This window comes from Crocodylus siamensis, chromosome 1, assembly GCF_052110815.1.
Source record: "Crocodylus siamensis isolate JL-2025a chromosome 1, ASM5211081v1, whole genome shotgun sequence".
NCBI lineage: Eukaryota > Metazoa > Chordata > Crocodylia > Crocodylidae > Crocodylus > Crocodylus siamensis.
In genome coordinates, this window is record NC_143395.1 from 154408649 (window position 1) to 154428243 (window position 19595).

Consider the following 19595-nt stretch of genomic DNA (forward strand, 5'->3'; position numbering starts at 1 on the left):
CTGCCCCTCTCACTTGCTGACTGAGGGGCTTAGCCCAAGAAGCTCCCCTGTGGGATCTGCTGCCTGCCTGAGAAGTCAGTGTAACATAGAGTAAGTTGTCCTGGAAATGCAGTGTCCAGGAAGAGTAGTCATCCCAAAGAAAAGTCTGAATGGGGCTGGCAGGAACTTCCTGGTGTGGTAGGGCTGTTGCACTGGTAGACCCCAGACCCTTCCATGCAAGGCAGCAGCAAGACCGATCCCCTTTCACTGTGAACCACTTTATGTCAGCTCTGTTTGCATAACAGAGAAAGCTGTTTGCATACCACAAGCCTCATCAGGATGCCCTGGTTAGCAGTCTCTGATTTGGTCTCTGGCCAGTAGATTGCAGGTGCTAGTCAAGGCTCTCTGTGGTGTACTGGCTTTTCCCTTCTTGCTCCAGGCTATTCACTTTTCCTCTTGTTCTTTCTCCCCCTCTCCCTGGTTTCTCTGGGCACATGGAGCAGCAGCGGCCAGTGAAGCAGTCCCTCAGCAAGTCCCTCTGCAGAGAATCCCACTGGAAATGCCTGCTTCTGTCCCTTCTCATGTATGGCTGCATGGGAGCCATGACCTGGTGCCATGTGACCAAGGTCACCCGGCTGACTTTTGACAGCGCCTACAAGGGCAAGTCCTTGATGTACCACGACAGCCCCTGCTCCAATGGCTATGTCTACATCCCCCTGGCCTTCCTGGTGATGCTGTACGTGGTCTACCTGGTGGAATGCTGGCACTGCTACACCCGCAACGAGCTCCAGTACAAGGTGGATGTGGAAAGTGTACACGAGCGTGTCCAGAGGATGCAGCAGGCCACCCCGTGCATCTGGTGGAAAGCCATCAGCTACCACTATGTTCGCAGGACCAGGCAGGTCACCCGCTACCGCAATGGGGATGCCTACACCACCACCCAAGTGTACCATGAGAGAGTCAACACGCATGTGGCAGAGGCTGAGTTTGACTACTCCAACTGTGGGGTAAAGGACATTTCTAAGGACCTAATTGACCTGGAGAGCTACCCAGCCACACGGCTCCGCTTCACCAAGTGTTTTAGCTTTGCCAACGTGGAGTCTGAGAACTCCTACCTGACGCAACGAGCTCGCTTCTTCACTGAGAATGAGGGGCTGGATGACTACATGGAGGCCAGGGAGGGGATGCACCTCAAGAATGTGGACTTCAAGGAGTATATGGTGGCCTTTTCGGACCCAGATAACCTGCCTTGGTATGTGTCCCACTATGTCTTCTGGGTGGCTGCTCTCCTGACCCTGTCCTGGCCCTTGCGGGTGCTGAATGAGTACCGCACCTCCTATGTCCATTACCATGTGGAAAAGCTGTTTGGGTTTGACTTTGTGGCAGTGACGCCAGCTGAGGAGCGCTCCTTCTGCCGCAGGATGCCCCGTGTCAATACGGTGGACAGCACCGAACTGGAGTGGCACATCCGGTCGAACCAGCAGCTGGTGCCTAGCTACTCAGAAGCTGTACTGATGGACTTGGTGGGGCTCTCTAGCTGCACCAGTTACTCAGCCTGCAGATATGGGGGCTACCGGCAGAACTGTGAGCGGTGCCACAGGACTATAAGCAGCTCTTCCATCTTCTCCCGTAGCGCACTGAGCATCTGCAATGGCAGCCCCAGGATCCCCTTCAGCAGCAGCCGTTTCTCGCTGGGCCGCCTCTATGGTTCACGGCGCAGCTGCCTCTGGCAGAGCCGCAGCGGGAGTCTGAATGAGCAGAGCTGCCCGACAGAGCAGACCCGCCTCTCCAGCCAGGTCACTGTGGAGGAGGAGGACCCTCCCCCTTACCAGGATGCCCTCTATTTCCCCGTCCTCATCGTGCATCGCAATGAGGGCTGCCTCAACCATGACCACCGCCACCTCCATCGGAACGGGTCCTGTGTGGAGACCTCGCTGTGAGCGGGGAGGGCGGCCAGGTCTCCTTGCTGAGCACCACTGGGGGCCCACGTGTGGGCAGATGCAGGACGTAGGAAGGGAGGGGGCAAGCCAAGGAAACAAGGCTCTTGCTCCATGCTTGGCATGTGGGGCAGAGAGGTCGCTGTCTCTCGTTCCTGGAGCGAAGGCGCTCCACATAGCCCCCATGCCCTCTGGCAGCGATGACGTTGTGGAAGACGGGGTGGCAGTAAGCTGGGCAAGCAAGAGCACCCCCTGTGGCATGGCATAAAACTACAGACCAGCTATCACATGCGGAAAAAAAAATAAAAATAACAACAACAGAAGAGGGGGAACGGAAAGACAGGACAGAATTGGGGAGCAGCATGTCCTGGTTCCCAGTGCAGGTGCTGGAGACCCAGGTTGGCTTGAGTAGGGCTCAGAGAATGACACCACACACCACCCTGCTGCATCTCTGACCTCCGTCTCTGCCTCTTGCAGAGGCCAAGGGGACTGGGACTAGTGGAACATTTCCTCTGGGACTGGTGTTTAGCTCCTAGCGTGCCAAAGATCCTGGGGCAGTCAAGCCCATAGAGCTGATGGGCAGCGTAGAGGAGATACTCAAAACCCTCAAGTCCAGATCTTTCCTTCCCTCCCCCCAGCATTTCTTTCTTTCTTTCTTTATTTTTTTAGACCATGCTCCGACTGTTACACTGTTCTCAGCTGCTGGGAGCAGCATCACCTCCAGAGGATCCCAAGGCTAGAAAGCCTCAGCCCTGAAGCTCTGAGAATCAGCATCCCCTAGCTAGAGCTGAAAGCCTTCCAGGACTTTCCATTTGGGCTTGCAGCAAGCAGAAAACAACAGGGGACATAGAAAGGAACATCCAGACATGGCCAAATGCAGTCACGGCATGAAGCCAGTAGGGCTGGCTGGAGAAAAGTCCCCCTGCAAGGCAAACTAAGGAGACCGTTGTGTGCCGGGCTCCTGGAACCAGGATACTAGGAAGTACCAGGGGGTGAGTTGGGAAGCTGGGGTCCTCTCAGCCTTAAAATGAATGAGGTCCAGTCCTAATTAATTCAGCCAAGCCAGGAGTTGGTGGTGGGGGAGGAAGCTGATAGGTTCAGTTGCAGATCGTCTGTTAATAATAGATGAGCAGGTTGGTGCCTCTTGCTTTGATGTGAAGTGAAGTAAGCTGTGGTAGGATGGGGGCTGGGTTTGGACTGGAGCTCTGAGGGCAGAGGGGACAAGGGGTAGATGGTTGTGTGGAGATGCCTGAGAATTTCTGAAGAGCTTGGGGTCCATGTAGGTGAAGGGAAAGGGCTGCTACCAACATGTAACAATGCAAAGAGATTCCAGCCTCCTTGCTCCTCTTGAGTCCCACACCCCTTGCTGAAAGGTTGATATTGGCGCATCAGTGTTTCTACTTTGGGTTCCTTGAAGTTACTTTCAGACGGCCTCTAAAGCCCTAGAAGTGCCAAGTTCAAATGTAAGCATACTGAGAGAAACTCTTGAAGCAGTCATGAAAAGGACATTTTCCTTCCTGTTTCCCCTTCATGTGAATAGAGCTGCTGTTTCCTTTCTTCAGCTGCACTGCCTGGAGTGGGCCACTTCACATGCTGTGGAATGTGCCTCCCACGTGGTCCTAGCAGCTCACGCAGCTTGTACACTTGCATAATGCTGGACCATAAAGTCCCAGCAGATTTAGGAGGCAGAAAGCTCTCATGATAACCTGAAATTTTGAAAAGCCCTGAAATGCTTAACAAACCTAGGCATAACAAGAAAAAAAAACAACCTCATTATGCTGAAATAGGTAAATTAGGGAGGAAATTACCTGACAGAGACCCTAAAATACCCCAGATCAGTGAGGTAACATACCTGGAAATGGAAACAGAGTCCAATATGAGGAACGGTGGCGTAAGTTTGCCCTTAAGGTCCCAATCTTGCAGTTGGATCTGGGTGGGCAGAGCCCTGCTGGTTTACCAGGCTCTGCCTGTACAGTCCAAGAGCAGGGTTTGGGTTCTAAATGGGTCACTCTCTTTAAATTGCTCCCCCTCAGCTAGTGCCCATGGGCATAACCTCCTGGTAGGCTGGGTTTGTGGACAAGGCCGTTCATAGGCCCACTCTGCCAACTCTTGGTGCTGAACCCAATCCTGATGGACATGAGTGACCATGTGAAATCAGTGCTGCTCCCCTCATGAGCAATGGTGCAGGATTGGGCTGTCAATGCAGAATAGGGATGGCTAGGTGGGACATCTTTCTTTCAAGCTGAGCTGAATCAAAACAAATGGTTCATGTGGGGAGATGATGAAGAAAGTTCTGACCCAATGTGTGGCTGCCCTTGTTGCCTTCATCTTTGTTCACACCTTCCCTTGTCAAGTGCATCAGAAGACGGGGTTTGGATACCTGCAAGTGACCGCTGCTTCCTCCTTCACCTGCATGTCACATCCCTCACCACTCCCTGTCCTGTACTCCCTTCCTCGCATAGAGGTGAAGCCCTTTCTCACACAGAGGTAGCCTATGAAGCTCCTTGAGTGATGAAGGCTGTGCAAGGTGAGCCTTGTGAATACTCAGGAGGGTGAAAGGAGATGTAGTCAAGGCTGAAGGGTATGTTCTGTAGAGACCTTTCAAAATAAAGCTCCACCGGCTCTGTCCTGGCTTTGTTGTGGGTATGCCTACCCTGTGGAGAGGACGGATTAGCCCACGTGGAGCTCTGTGCTGCCAGGCCTGGACTGATTCCAGTACCACAGGGAGCTTGCTTAAAGCCAGCTTGGGTACCTCCGTGCAAATCTACCTGGCATTTCCTTCTCAGTCAGAAGCTTCCCAGGCCTCTTTAGCCCACTGTAGTCCCTCTCCTGTTTTCTACATGCTCTTTTCCCAGTCAATCAACTGTTTTCTCCCTTTTTGGAGGCCCTAATCCTCCCTAGCCCTTGTTGCCCACCAGTTTGTCTCCATTCCCCTCACCTATCCCAACACAGGATGTGACCTGTAGTAAATACCATCTCCAGCTGGCAGCAGGCTGAAAATCCAAGCAGCAGCACAAACCTTTAGCACTTGTGCTAAAGGATTAACATCATTAGCTGGCCACAGCAGCAGATGTATATCCCTGCTGGTGTGGGTCAGGTGTGAAGATGAAGGGGGACAGGTAGAACAGTAGAGTACACCACAGTTAGTCCAACCAGACTTTCCTTTGCTAACTTATTAGTCAGAGGGTCTGTATCTGCAGGGAATGCTGTTAGGTTGCTTCACCTAGTAGATCAGAGAGAGGTAGTTACCCATGTTAGTCTAAAATTAGGCAAAAGGCAGGGTGGGGTGGCACTTTAGAGACTAACTCAGTTAGAAACCCTCTTCTGCATTCTGCTAGATCAGAGGCAGCTTTGTCCTGCCTCCCCAGCCCTTCTGGATAATATCTATTTTAGGGAACTGTTCTCTAAGAAAAGTCAGTACATCATCCGTTTTTTCACTAAACGAGGAGACCTCTTGCTTATAAAGCAGATGTCTGTCCCTTTGTTACTAGCTGGACCACCTTATTGACTTCTCTCCTCTGCCCAGGAGGTTTGTGCTCATCTCTGCTCTTCACTCCTTGAAATTAGCTTGTTTGGTTTCACTTGGTGTCAGTTTTGTTTCTGGTTCTCAGGCAGTAGATTCAAAGCAAACCGAATTTTTGAACCGAAACATTTTTGAAAGGCTCATCCTCAATTGTGTTATGATTTTGCCTTGTTAACTGCCCTACCCCCTAGTATGGGCAGGCCTACATCTTGGGCTTTCATTCCAGTGCCCCCAACACATCTGATAGGTGCAGATTACCATTTCCTGGACACCCTCTTTTACTGTTTATGCTGCGTTGTCTGCAGGCTATTTAACCCTGCCTTGGTGGAATGGGATGCTGTGCCATTGATGCCAGTGGAGGCAGCAGTATAGCAATGTGGCTGGGTGTCCTCACTACAGGGACAGAGGTGGCTTCTGGTTGCCAATGCAGTCGTGAACATGCGGTTGCTGGCAGGAACTATTTCTGTGCTCCCTCACACAAGTTGGCACCCGAAGTGGTTGCCCCAGTTACTACATCCTAGTTACACCACTCAGTGGAGTTGTCGTCCTTATGCCTGTTGGATTTAGTTTGCTGTGCGCGTTCAGGGTCTAGTGTAGCTCCTGTTAATGTCAAGGGAATGGCTCCTCAGGAGGTTAGTTGGGGATGGTGAAAAGGGTCCTCATGTCATGGAAAGTCGGAAGTAACTACCCTGAAGCCCATGGAGTTCAAATGAAGTAAGGACAGTGCTGAGTGGAAGGCATCAGGCCCTCATGTCCTTCTCAAGACACTCCATTTTAAAGCACGTACTCCTGTCTTAAGTGAGGGATCACTTGAGATCTTTCGGTCTCCAGTGAGAGAGATGTCTTGTCTAGGTGAATGCATCATGGGGTGTGGAAGGTCTCTCAGTTTCTCTCAGGCAGGGGGAACCATAGAACTGGGGCAGGTTAGAAGGGTTTTCATGCTCACCTCCTTTATCACTGCTTCCCAGCCCCTTGCCCATTAGCTTTGACCAGGCCCAGTCTCATAAAGGTGATTCCCTGGGTTCAGGCTCTGCCTTCCTCAAGGTCTCAGCATGGAGAATCTCCTTCCAGGGAAAGGCCAGGTTTCCTATCGATGCTGCTCTCTGGCTGGAGCAGAAGGGCATCTGCAGGTTGAGAAATGGGGCCCATTCCTCACACCTGGCACTCAGCTAGCCATCCCCCCACACACTCTGCTCTCAACTTTCAAACTCACCTTCTCCCTGTGACCCCCCCCCCAGCCCACCAGTGCAGCGACAAGCAGCCTTGTTTCTGTCCCCAGCATTATCTGCTGCTAACAGCTTGACATGCACTCAAGCCTCTTACCCCACTACGGCTTGCAGGGCCGCTGCGCAGAACACATGCCTCTGCCAGATTCAGCAGTAAAGAACTAGGTTCAGTTACCAACCCCAGATCTCCCCTGTTGTAGCATATACACAGAGGCTACTGGGCACCCCTGGTTTGGCCACAGGAGCAGCTTGCTGCCTTGTAGGCCAGCCCCAGCTCCCCCATAGCAGTTGGGTTGGAGTGGGCAGAAGAGCCTCCCTTCCCATCCCACTTCAGGAGCTGGGTGGGCATAGCCATTAGAGCAGCCTGCAACTGAACAGAGCCCCAAGCCACTCAGAGGCTGCATGCGTGACAGCCCTTGTGGAGCCCCAAACTGAACTTTTGCACAGGCCTCCCTGCCTCTGCCACTGGCCACTTAGCAGCCCTATATCTCCTTTCCTTGATGGCTCCTGGGGTTGGCCAAGAGTTGCCCTTCACTCCAATGTGTTTGCAGCATGCAGTTGAGGGGTGGGGGGCAGGCCCTATCAGCATGGGGGTGGCTTGTGCAGCCCCAGAAGGGAAGAGCTCTTGGCATCTCAGGCTGATGCCACAGACAGGCTCAGCTTTTGTGCATATGTGCAGGAAAATAGCTCCTACCCAGCTTGATTCTGGAGCCCCAGCTGCCTGCGTATGCCAGCACGCTGCTCTCCTGCGGTTATCCCCTTAATAGGCTCAGCTGTCCAGTTGAATTAACATACCCCTTCCCAGCCAGATAAGTGCGATTCTTACCATGGCATGGACAAGCCTCCTCCTACGGGGATGAGGCAAGGAACTACTGAGATTGGACAAATGCAGCAGCTGATTAATCCCTGCAAGATCCAGCGGCTTCCCCAACATACTGACTCTTACCCAAGTTGTGTCCTAGGGGCACAAAGTAGCTCTCCACGAACAGCACTCAGGGTTATCACGCCTTGTCTCCTGGCCTTGGGTATCCCTTTGCTCTGGCTGAGATCCTCCTGGGGCCACTCAATGCTGGCTAATGCAGGGAGGTATATTCAGGGGAACCATCCAGCATGCAGGACTTATTGGGGTTGGGTCCCCTTCTTTCAACAAGCTAGCTTGCCCCCTCCAGGGATGGCTCAGGCAACAGCATCCATTCCCATCATCATAGAAAAACATGGCTGGAAGGGACATCAGGGGGATTATCTGGTTCAGGCTGTGGCTCAGGGAAGGTTTACCACTGTCTAAACCAGGCCAGACAAATGCTCAACAGAGGCCTGAACTTGGAGTCCAGTATATTATCTTCTAGCTATCCCCATATCCTGCCCTAGAGAGGGGTGGAATGATGTGGGAGCAGAGGCCATGGCCAGGGCTGGGGTTTGTGTCTGTGAAGGAGGGAGAGGCTAGTGGCTGCGGGATTTCTATTAGGTGGGAGGTGAGGGGAGCTTGCCAAGGCAACAAAGTGGAGATGCTTTCTTTCTCCACAGTATTAGAATTCAGCCCAAAGCATCTCATGCTCTACCTTCTGTAGCCATCACACTAGTATTTCCTCTGTCCTTGATGGGGTAGGACCTCAATACCTTAAAGCCCCCCAGGCTTGGTACCATTATCTTAACTGGCCCAGCCCCCACTCTTTTTTGCAGGCTGGTATCTGATCTCAATCTTGCCTGTGCTAGTGCTGGTGATTCCTCTGACAGCTCATTCAGTTGCCCCATCTGCTCCTCTCATGCTAGTTAGTATGCTCCTCACAATCTCACCAGAATTGTCCCTGCTGTATCTTAATCCTGTTACTTCTCTTCCATTGCCCAGCTAGAGTAGTTGCCTCCTCCCCAATGACCCTACTGGTAAGGGCAGATGTGTCCTGTCTCTTCAGACCTCTCCCCTCCGGCCCCAGAGTTCCTGAGTCTTTCTGGGATGTTGTTCTACAAAGCCCTGACCCCAGGGACTCTGCAGCTTTTGTTTCTTCCTTGCTTCTTACCATTCTTCCCTGAGGAGACAAAACCTGGGGGAAGGATCAAAACAAGAAGCCATGACCCCTGGGCCAAACAGGCTAAGGCTTTTCTTGGGACTGATCTTCTCTCTGCACAGCCCAGAAGGTATCTCACAGGTGATTTTGCTGTCCCCTTTGGAAGGGCAGGGAGAGCAGAAAAATCTGGAGACTCTCCCCATCCATACACAGCAGAGCATTCCCCAGTGGTGTGGACAGGTACCTGCTGGGACCAGGGGGATGGACGGGTGAGCTGTGAACCAGTACAACCTTGCTGGATTTTTTTCCTTCCCTGTTCCACTCATCACTGTCTCCCAAGGCCTGGGGTTTGTTTTCAGTGAGATACTTGACAGCAGGCTTTCCCCACATAACCTGACGTTATGAGTGAAATGGGACAGGAGCCAGGCCCTGTCTCCTCCCAGAACATTGAGTGGATAATATGTCCGTAGGAGAGGACTCTTTCACACTATGAGAAAGCTAGAGCGATCTATCTGATGTTTCCTTTTGCTGCCAGCAAAGTCCATGCTGTTTAGAAGAGCCCATCAAGTAAGGTAGGCTCCAAGTTTTTGTTTTGCTAATTAAAAGTGATGGGGGAATGGGAAGGCAGACGGTTTAACCACCTCTCACCTAAATCAATGCGTGCCATCCATTTCTTCACTTTCAGCATATTGGAAGTCTCCCCATCAGGACTGGATGCCCAAACATTTTGCTGGTACAAGAACAGGGAAGTGAAAGTGGCCAGCCTAGCATTACTGCCTAAGCTCAGTGAAATGCACAGTCCCACAAGTCACACAGGTGAGGGGGAAAGTAGATAATATTTCAGAAAGTTCTTCCATGGTTCATATGTGTGGGAGGTGCAGGTAAGCCAGGGGGAGAAAATAGTTTTGTGTTGCCACCCCCAGTCATTCAAAAATGATGGATCAGAGAAATGTTCACTAGGGACAATCAAAAGGCTGCTATTGGCTTGGTTTGTTAAAAAATCCCTTCTCTCCTAAAATTCCCAGTTCAGAGAAACAGTTCTTTCCTGTCCTGTGTTTCCCAACAAGTGTCTCATCTTTTCCCATGGTTCTAATTAAGCTGCAACAGCATCAGGGGCACAGGGGGATTTGCTCTATTGCCTGGGGAATCTGGAAGGAAAAACACTGTTGCAAACACACAGCTACAACACCCCTTGGAAAAAAAGGATAAGGTGATAGGCACTCTACATGCGAGCAGGATTTTTATTTTGGTTTCTACATTCTATTCAGGAGTTGACCCTATTGGGGTTGCCTGTGGGAATTTGATTGTGTGTGGGTGGGAGGTGTTATTATTTCTGAAAAAGGCAAAAGGTTTAATAAACTAAGTCATAGCTGGGTTTCAGGGGCAGTCATGGTAAAATATAGTCCCTCCTATTTAAAGATGCTCCCGGTTATAGTATAATACCTTCAGCTTTTTTTGTTTTACTCAAGCTATTCCAATCATATCTCTGGTAACTGCTGTTTAGTTATTACACAGTTTATACTGTACAACCATCCAGTTTAAAACTAGGTCCTACTGCTAATTCTGTGCTGCAGCATACACAGCGGGATGTCGGATATCTGTGTGAAATATTACACCAGCCAGAATTTATGTGACCAAACCACATGCTGTTGTATGTCTCAATACATGATTGGTACCTTGAGACTTTTTAAAATGTATTTTAAATAGGTCTTCATTGGACAACAAATGAAATATCTGGCTTTCTGGATCCACACTATCCCATTGTGGCATGTGATTTTAAAAATCAGGACTGTTTTGTAATATTGGACCCCAAAGGTGCATGCTGGCCTAGACTTAGCTTAGCCAAGATGAGTGGGGTCTACTGGGCAACATGCTGTACTTTTTAGCATACAAGACATTCCCAAATGAGATACATACCTTGTTTTTGAACAGCAGCATCAGGAAAAAAGATCTTTCCTTGAAAATACTGGTAAGTAGCAGTAAAGTAACTGAGTAGCAGCTTCTGCAGCAGGAACCTGTAGCAGCAAGTTGGGTAGGGGTTGGAGAGAAAGTATCCACAATTGACAGCTAGACAGCCCCAGAAGTTGCATTGCAACCTTACTTTTGCATTCCCCGGCACAGGCAGAAACTGCTATTGCCGTATTTCCTTGCTTATAACATATTTCCCAGCAGCTGAGCTTTTTTGGGGAAAAAAGGTGTGTGTTGTATCTGAGAAAATACAGCATATGGTTTGGGACACAGGGCTGGTTTTGTTTCCTCTTTCCCCATGTGGGTACTGGTGACCTCAGTGGAAATAACAGCCATTTTGGAAAGAAGGGAAGGGTGTAGTCCCATCTGAGGTAAAAACCAATGGGCTGCATTCATTCCTAGAGTAACTACTGAAGATGGTGGAGCTACGCTAGGGTGAAGAAGAACCAGCATCTCCACAGATTCACTTGTCCTCAGGAGCCCATACTAATCATCTCATTGCAGTATTAATTTTATATGTGGAATTAATGTTGGGACTTTGCTTGGATCCAGCTTCATAGATCTACTTGGTCTTCAAGCAGTGGGCCTGTGTGAGCCAGCTACCCCAATGGCCAACCTGTTTTGCTCTGCTCCCTGTGTCAAGGAACCAAGAGTAACACTTTGCAGGGATTTGTTCTGTCAGCTCCATCAGAACTCACCAAACAAATTGACCTCGACCACCTAGGGTCAGGACCCTTCTCCCAAGGACCATCTTCTCCACAGCCTTTTCACCTACCAGTGGAAAGAAGTTTCAAGGTCTAATCTGAACCTGGATGGAAACACAGCCTCATGGACTTCTCTTTCTCCTTCTCTGCATGTTAGTCATCTTACTTGGGGGCAATGTCTCTGTGGGATCCAGTGGGATCATCTTCCTGCAATCCATAGCCAGCCTCTACTGACAGGTACATCACCACCTATGCAAGACTTTCAGAAACTGCTGAGGCATCAGTCCATTCTAATGCACAGTGTGTGCTTCTGGCATTGGTAACAAGCACCACTGCTGTCAGAAACCAATGTTGTTTTTTCTTCTTTCCCCTCAAGGCCTTGAGGAAAGACTTCCACCCCCTCTCTGTACCCCCAACTCCTTTTCTGTTTTGTAGACTTAAGACTTTCCATGGGCAAAGCCAAACTTCTGAGAACACAGGTGCCCTTCTTGGAATATCACCAGTCCCTGGAAATTGGGAATATTGTGGATCACCCACTGTGATTATACTTTAGTTAACTTTGTAGAACAAAGTATTGCTCATCCACAGACACACCCGGGGATCTCTCACACTTCATCAGTGCAAGCTGCTTTGCAATCTTAGGTCTTCTCTTAGTGAAAGAAACAGTGTAGCTAGAATGTGTCAAGATGATTTAGTATTTGTATCAGTCACATGATCCTAGTGTCCATTAGCTGCACTGTCAGCTGACATTTAATGAGTTCCGACTTTGGATGGCAGCCCACGAATCAATCAGGGGGAAAAGGATTCAAAACACAGGCTTAAGAGCACAGACAAGTCTCCAGAAACAGGAGCAGATGCACGAGATCAGGTGATAACAGATGTATTCCTCCTGTTCAAGTCAGCGAGAGGCTTTTTTTGGTCTGCGTTTTCCTCTAGGGAACAATCTGGCCTTGAGAGAGGTGGTGGGTGGCGGGAGGGAAATTATCTAATGGGTTCAGTGAAATTGCACTTATGCTATTGTAGAGCTGCTTGAAAACAAAACAATCAGTCCCACAAGATTTTTAAAAATGATTTCTTCAAAATATAGCTAATCAGAAAGACCCATGCTGTTTAGTTTAATGTTTTGGGTGCTCTTGGCTATGTCCACATGGTTAATTTGCCATGCCCAGCCATGTCACCCCCCCAAGAGCAGTGTGCTGGCTCAAGCAGGTTGCCTCCTAAATCACAAGCAGTGGAGCCATAGGCAGTAGGTTGTCTGCAAGACCCAGGATTCCCCAGGGGTCTCCCATCCAAGTACTAGCAAGGCCCAGGACTGTTTAGCTTTCATGTTTAGTCAACATCAGTGCATTCAGTCTGTTATGGCTGGCCATAGATGGGCTAGCTAGGGACAGGCTAAACAGCCTGTCCATTGGCAGTACTCACTTCCCAAGTGAAGCATAGCTACGCTGATTCTGGTTTAGGAGACAGCTTTGGAGGAACAGTGCAATTGACTTGAGGGCAGCTGGGCAGTATGAATTTAGCATGGGCTGGGACCTTTTTATTTGTTAAAACTTTAATGTATTCAAAACCCTTCACATTTGGAAAATTTCTACCAGCTCTACTAAATAGTGAGGACTTAGTGGCAGAGAATAAAAAGAATAGGAAAGGAAGGTAGAATTGGACTGCCATTGTCTCTGTATCAGTGACTGTCCAGCACCAAGGGGAGATCCAGCATAGAGGCACTCATCTATATTGTTATGCCTCTGCTTTGTGCAAAGGTAGTTGTGGCATATCTTGTTTGCTGTGGTCAGTGGTTATGTGCAGGGATGGGCAGTGAGACAGGGACAGAGGCAATAGCCATATCATGAGAAAGGCTTTAGAACACATCAAGACCCCTTTGAGCCGTGTTGGAAAGCCTTGGTTCTTTAGTCACAATAGCACATCCATAATCCCTTATGTCCTGCTGTTTATGCTGCTTCTCCTGCAGGAAAGTTTCCCACTGTCTACTACTTTCCCACCCTGGGCTTGAACAAGTGATAGGCAGATGCTTCAGAGCCACAAAAAAGTAAAAGAGAAAAGGCACCATATTAACCTGAAGCTGAAAAGGCCTGCCATTTGGGTTTTCCAGACCTCCAGGACTCAGAACCTGGAGGAAAACTGCTCTCCCTGAACAGAAGGCCGTGATAAATAATGCAGAGGAGAACCAGTCCAGCTGCTTTAATTTAGGACTATAACAGGGAGCCTGGGGCTCCTGTTACTTTAAGAAGGAAAAAAAAAAACCAGTAGCAGGCAGCCTAACCAGGGCTAGCTGCAAAGGAATAAGCAGCCAGAGGCCAGAAGCTGAGAGGAACTATTGCTGTACTGGTTGCACAGCAGTAGTACTATAGGAAAGCAACAGAGGCACAGCTATGGTAGGTACTGGGGCAGCAGCAACAAGCTGTCCAGTAGAAAGAGAGAAGCAGCTGTGCCAGGACTAGCAAGTCACTTGACCAGGAGTGGGCAGGACTTGAGTGGCATATAAGCCTGGGCCTGTGCCAAGCCAGGTGATCTGGCCCTGGAAGCTGTAGTGGGAAGAGCTCTGTAGCTATAACACAAGCTGAGGTTCTCATGCAAATGGGAACTGGAAAGTAAGGCACTGAGGTCTGGCAGGGAGCTGAGACTCAGGGTGGAAATGATTTTTGTTATGCAGCCAAGGGGTTATGGTTACAATCACAGCGCTTAGGGTTTTGGTGCAGTTAAACCAGTGGTCTGGGAGGGGACTGAAGGGGATGTTTGGAGGTCCCAGTGGTAACTGAGGGACTTGTGGATACCCTGAGTCTTTCCAAAGGGCAGGGGCTTGACTGCAGCAAGAGAGAGAAAAAAGAGGAAACAGAGCTAGGGAGGCATGCCCAAAGAAGGGCATAGACTAGGGCCAGGGGCCCAAAGCCCAGAAGGGCTGGGAACTGTGAAGGGCAGGGAGAGGATTAGTGAGTCTGTTGCTTGAGAGGGGCACAGACTGAACAAGAATATTAAGTCCTGAAGAGACCAGATATTAGACTAGGGCCACAAATAAGCAACTGGTACCACCTGTGAGGCAAAGGGATGGCTGTAGGGGAGGGTGGAGGCCACAACATTAGCCCTTAAGTTGATTAGTGCAAACAAGGGCTCACTCTGGGATCCTACGGCGGCCTCCTTTTTCACCAGTCAACCATTATATTAAGGGTAGCAGGTGAGGGGGGAAAAGGAAGGGGACCCAGGGAGCCAAAGTAAAGGCTGGAGTTGTGCAGCCACCAGGGGGTGTCATGGCTGCCCCTGGAGCCCAGTCCTGTTAAAGAGACCAAAGGCATTACCACTATAGAAAATGTTTTGCACAGAGACATTTGCTTCTAGGGCACTTTATAAACACAGGCTCCTAGTGCTGTTCCTGCTAAGGTCAATGGGGGCATTGCCTCTGGTTTCAGGACATGGTTCTGGTTGCCTCTGGTATCCAGTGTCATGGGGCACTCCCAGCCCTGAGGGGCTTCCAGTTGAAGAGAGATGGAAGCTGACTGTCAAAGTCCTAGATATCCCTGCGAGAGATCAGAAACGTGGGAGTGGGCCAGGGGCTAGCATCCTGCTCCTTGGCACTTGTGGACTTTTTTTAAATGATGGCTTCTCCTGGCAGATGTGGAGGGAAGGCTGGTGTGTCAGGGTAGGGGATTGTTTCGGGCAAGAGGTGAAAGGGGACGAACAAAACATGTGAGTCAAGCAAAAGGGTGTGGAAAGGACTGGACATTGTGAATGGAGCACTGTTCACCCAGGAGATATTAGGCATGTGAGAGATGCTTAGTGTCTGCATGTGGCCTGGGCTCCTTAACACACTATCAGAGCAATAACATTGCTTCCCAGCCCTGTGCTCTGAGCTCAGTCTCTACTGAACAGATGTCCATCTTGCCAAACCACAATGGATAATGCAGCCAGAGGCTCAGAAGTATAATTGGTACTAACGACTAAATTGCCTTGTGCCTCCAGGGAGGTTTATCCATCAAGGTCAGGGGGGTGGTGTTGGCAGGGCAGTGGTAGGGCTCTGGCGGTACTTGCTTCCCTGGCTTGGGCTAGCATGGATAAAGTACTTCATTTCTCTAGCTTCATTGTTCCCTCTGCCTCGCTTAAGCCTTTATGAGCACTGTCTCTGCACTGCTTCACACCACCCTTCACAGCCTGCCCCAGCTAAGCAACAGGGAAACAAGGCTAGAAAGCTTCATTTGCACTCTCCACCAACAGATAATTTACAGGAGAAGGTGAAGGCTGGAACAGGGGGAAGGGTTCTGGAGAAAGGCTGAGCTGTAGTGACAACGCTCTGTGAGCCAGGACTGGGATACCTTTGGGGTGGGGGCAGGGAGGCAGCTATAGGAGCAAGAGCACTAGCCCTCAAGGGTGGTGAGGCTCCTGGTAAAATGCCAGGCCAGGATTAAGGGCAGTTAGCAGGACTGTGGAGAACACAAGTCTAGGATGTAAAGTGGGGTTAGCTGTCCATCAGGGTTGAGGTGGATCATCAGGGCTTAGCAGCAGGAATCTTACTTGTGTTATGCACGGTTCAGCCTGGTACTGCTTGTCCCTGCTTTTCAGAGCATTAAATTAATCCACCCACTCATGAAAAAGAAAGCTTGAAATCCAGATTTCAGCCCATTCTGAGGTAGGATGCATGAGCCTCGGTCCTGTCCCTTGGGCCCTTTCAGATGCTATGGCAGTGTCCGGCAATGCCCTACTGTCTTGGGGCAAACATACAAACCCCATGGAATACTTGTCTTCCTTGCCTGCCTCTTAGTTGCCATTTTCCAGTACCTCTCTGGCTGGCTGAGGTTGCTGGCAGTAACACTTCTCCACCTGGCAAACCAGGCAGCAATATTTCTCCACCTCCCCTGGCATCAAGCAAAAGTTGCTCAGTGTGGGGCATGGGCAATGCCAGCACAGGCTAGAGGGAGGGGCTGAATAAAGTAATGAACTGTGTGCATGCCCCTCCTCCTCCAAGCCAACCCAGTGCCCCCACTACCCAGTTAAGGCTGGACATTGCCCAGTCCATTACATGTATATTACACTGCTGGCACAACACCTCAAGAATGTATTCAACTATCACTTATAGCAGAAGCTGAGAGACGTGGGCAGGCAGCCACCATGAAACGAATGGCCCTACGATCATATGCATTCAGCTCAGAAAAGCAGAAGTGCAGCTCACCATCTGGTGCTTTAAGGAACCAGCTCTTATCCTCCATGCAGCTTGGATGGAGGATCTTAAGCGCACATTCAAAGCTAAAGCTCTCATGTTACTCCCAAGAGCTCCAAGCTTGAGGATGAGCTTTTGAAGCCATCCCAAACTACACACACAGTCAGGTTTTGATGGTTTCCCAGCCTTTGGTCCTCCACACTACTGGATGTTGCATATAGAGCACCTGGGAGCCTCTGGGCACAGACAGCTGGAGCAGATACTCCTCCTCAAGGTAGAAGCTGAGGGTCTGTCCTACCTATGCTTTCGGTGTCCAGTGCTACCCAGGAAGGCTTGTAGAGCTGAATGGATTGTTGACCATAGGAACTGTTCGTTTGCTGAATTTGCCCTTTGTTCTCTTGTCAGTTGTCCAGGAGCTGACATTCATTTTTATTCACTCGCTCATTTTTTCATATGGTTGGATGTGTGTGCACTGTCAGAATATCCACTTTGATGGTTCCTTGTTTATGGTCTGTGCCTGGCCACTTATGCTGCTCAGTTTTCTTTCTGCCCCCCCTGGCTGGAGGACACCATTATAAATAGCGCTATTGTTGTTGCTGTAATGATCCACAGATATGGCAGAGGCAGGATTTGGGAGATGAGGTAATATCTTTCATTGGACCAAACCTGTACAGTTGGGAGAGAAAGCAGACAAGTTTGGGCCTTCAAGTATTCTGCAAGTAGCCACAGCCTGGATTGTGTATGCTTCTTTCCCGGATCTGATGAGGGGTGCTTGATGCTCAAAAGCTTGTTTGCTCTCTCTCCCAACTATACAGAGCAATCCAGTAAAAGGTAGAGGTAGGTGTGCCATGGCAGCTTCGTGCCCTGGGCAACACCTGGGGCAGCACCATCTGCTGCGCTGCAGATGACATGGCCAGTTGCAAGCTGTGGCAGTAGTTATTTTTGTGCCCTCTGCCAAAAGAAGTGCCCATGGCTGATGCCCCCAGCAACCCCCCCTCGGTTATGCTATTGAAGAAAGGATATTACTTCCCCTCACAAATCAGCTTCTCTCACTTTTTTATAAGCTTGAGGAATGGAAGTCAAGGAGATTTCAAAATGGCTGTCTTGACACATCTTCAAGCTGGCCGTGGCACCTGTACATGTGTGTGTGGTATTCACAAGCTGTTAGTTTCCTGCCAATCTCTGGTGGGCCACAGGTAGAAAAGTTGTGAGTGTTTGAGAAGGTGAGTCAATACACTCTTTATTGTAAAATATATCCATGGCCCTGCTTTCCCCTGTATCTTCCCAGCTCAATCCAAAGCAGAGACTGCCAAACAAACCTATTATACGTTGTGCAACTGCCAGAGTGTTAATTTGCAGCACGTTTGGGGACTCATCCATTTCCCATGTTTAACTTATTTTCAGTGCGTAGCCCTGCTCTCCAGGCAGAGTGCTACTCTAATGCTCTAGGCACATCCATTTCCAGCACACATGCAGGCCTGCTGCAGACAGGTCCATCTGGGCTTTCTGGGAGCTGCACTTGCCCCACTTGGCTGAATCTGGACCTTGTTTTTTTTCCTTACATTATTAAATGGAAATCTCATTGAATCCAGGTGTGTCATTTAAGGAAAAGTTTTGTATATGTAAGAAAAGAATATCACCTCAACATAAAGTACTAGGTGGCAGAGGATGAGTAACATGTTCTGGAGATGTTTGGGGAGGGGGAGCAACTTTGCATAGCTGATGCCCTAGTATGCCCTGCAGTGCAAGCTACCAGGAACATCCATGCACCACTTGGGAGGGAGTGAATGCATTGATTTGCAAGGACTGCAGAGTGGTGCATCTGACACCTCAAAGCCTGGCTGCTGCCACCAGTGATAACCTCACACTATCCTTTCTGATCTATAAGGCCATAACATCAAGCAGCTAAGGCCCCACTGGCCAGGGGGCTGCAGGCAGCAGAGCCATGGATGTTTGTATCTGTCACCCAGAGCGAGGCACCGGCGGGGGATATATCTAACAAACTCTTTTGTGAGCACTGGGAACAGTTTTTACTTTTAACTCTGTCAATATGATCTAGCTCTGTCTGTCTCTCTCTATATATGTACAAACAGTATATCACAATGTTGCCTTTTTTGTTGGGAATATCAAAGTACAAAGATTGTAAACCAAATCGGTGTAATAAAAGTTTCAGATGATTCACTGACTTGTCTCTCAGTTGCATGTGTTTGCGTGTCAGAGCCTGTGGGCACTGTCGGGCCACTCCAGCATTAAAGGTCAGGGAGTGAACATTGGTTGACCCTGAACCATTCACAAGGCAAAAGGGCATTACCATGGCAGGCCTGCTGTGGTTCAGACCTCCTGCAGGAGGAATCAAGGGAGCTAGGGAGTCCCATGTGTGACCCCTTTCCTATTACTCTTCTCAGGTATCTAGGGGACTGGGCCCAACAAACATTTTCCCTCCAGCCCAGAGGAGCTGAGTGAGGCAATATTGCTCTTTGCCTCTTACACAGATGCCTTGTGTTCACAGGGATCTTGCTCCTTTCTTGCTTTGATAGGAAGGATCTCACTCTCATAAGTCAAGGGAAGCAGTTCTGTGTTTGGCAAGACTGCCTGGCGCTTTCTCTTCAGTGCTGAGAGAAGTCTGTAAGGCTGAGAGTGCTGGATGGAGTATAGCTTGGATGTTCAAATCCCTCTGGCCTGCAGATCAGTGCCAAACAAATTCTTGAAAAGGGGTTCCAGGAGAACAGCCATACTACAGTGAGTGTTGTAAAATGAACCTCACCTATTCCCACAGCAATGCCAGTGAAAATCTAAGGCAGCATAGCACAAGATGTTCCCTCTCCATTGGTGAATACTGTCAGAGATGCTATTGGACATAATGCTTTAGATTCGCCACACTTTTACCTTGGACTGTAGACAATTTTTATAAAAATAGGAAAGCTCTTGATCAGCTACAAACAATTCAAGCCCCCTCTCTCCCCATCCAAACCACTGCACACCCTAGACCAGTGATTTTCAACCTTTTTTCTACCAGGACTCATTTGTAAACATCAATGGCCAGTCCTGACCCACTGCCCCCCTGGCTCCAGGCCTCAATTCACCAGTGTGTGGG

General features: G+C 49.6%; 1 protein-coding gene across 5 annotated transcripts in view; it reads left to right on the forward strand.

The window, feature by feature from the left end:
• Positions 1 to 18683, forward strand: part of TMEM151B (transmembrane protein 151B) — a 29745-nt gene extending 11062 nt beyond the window's left edge. Inside the window, exons 2-3 of one of the 5 annotated variants that reach the window (XR_016442197.1) lie at positions 483 to 9484; positions 11039 to 18683. Coding sequence is in view for 2 of the 5 variants with exons in the window: in XM_090046367.1 (XP_089902493.1) it covers positions 483 to 1919 (1437 nt within the window). In the remaining 3 variants the exon portion in view is untranslated. Of the gene's footprint in view, positions 1 to 482 lie in introns of all 5 variants that reach the window. The other 4 variants (XR_016442198.1, XR_016442196.1, XM_090046367.1 and 1 more) reach the window with 4 other exon arrangements.
• Positions 18684 to 19595: the final 912 nt, after the last annotated feature.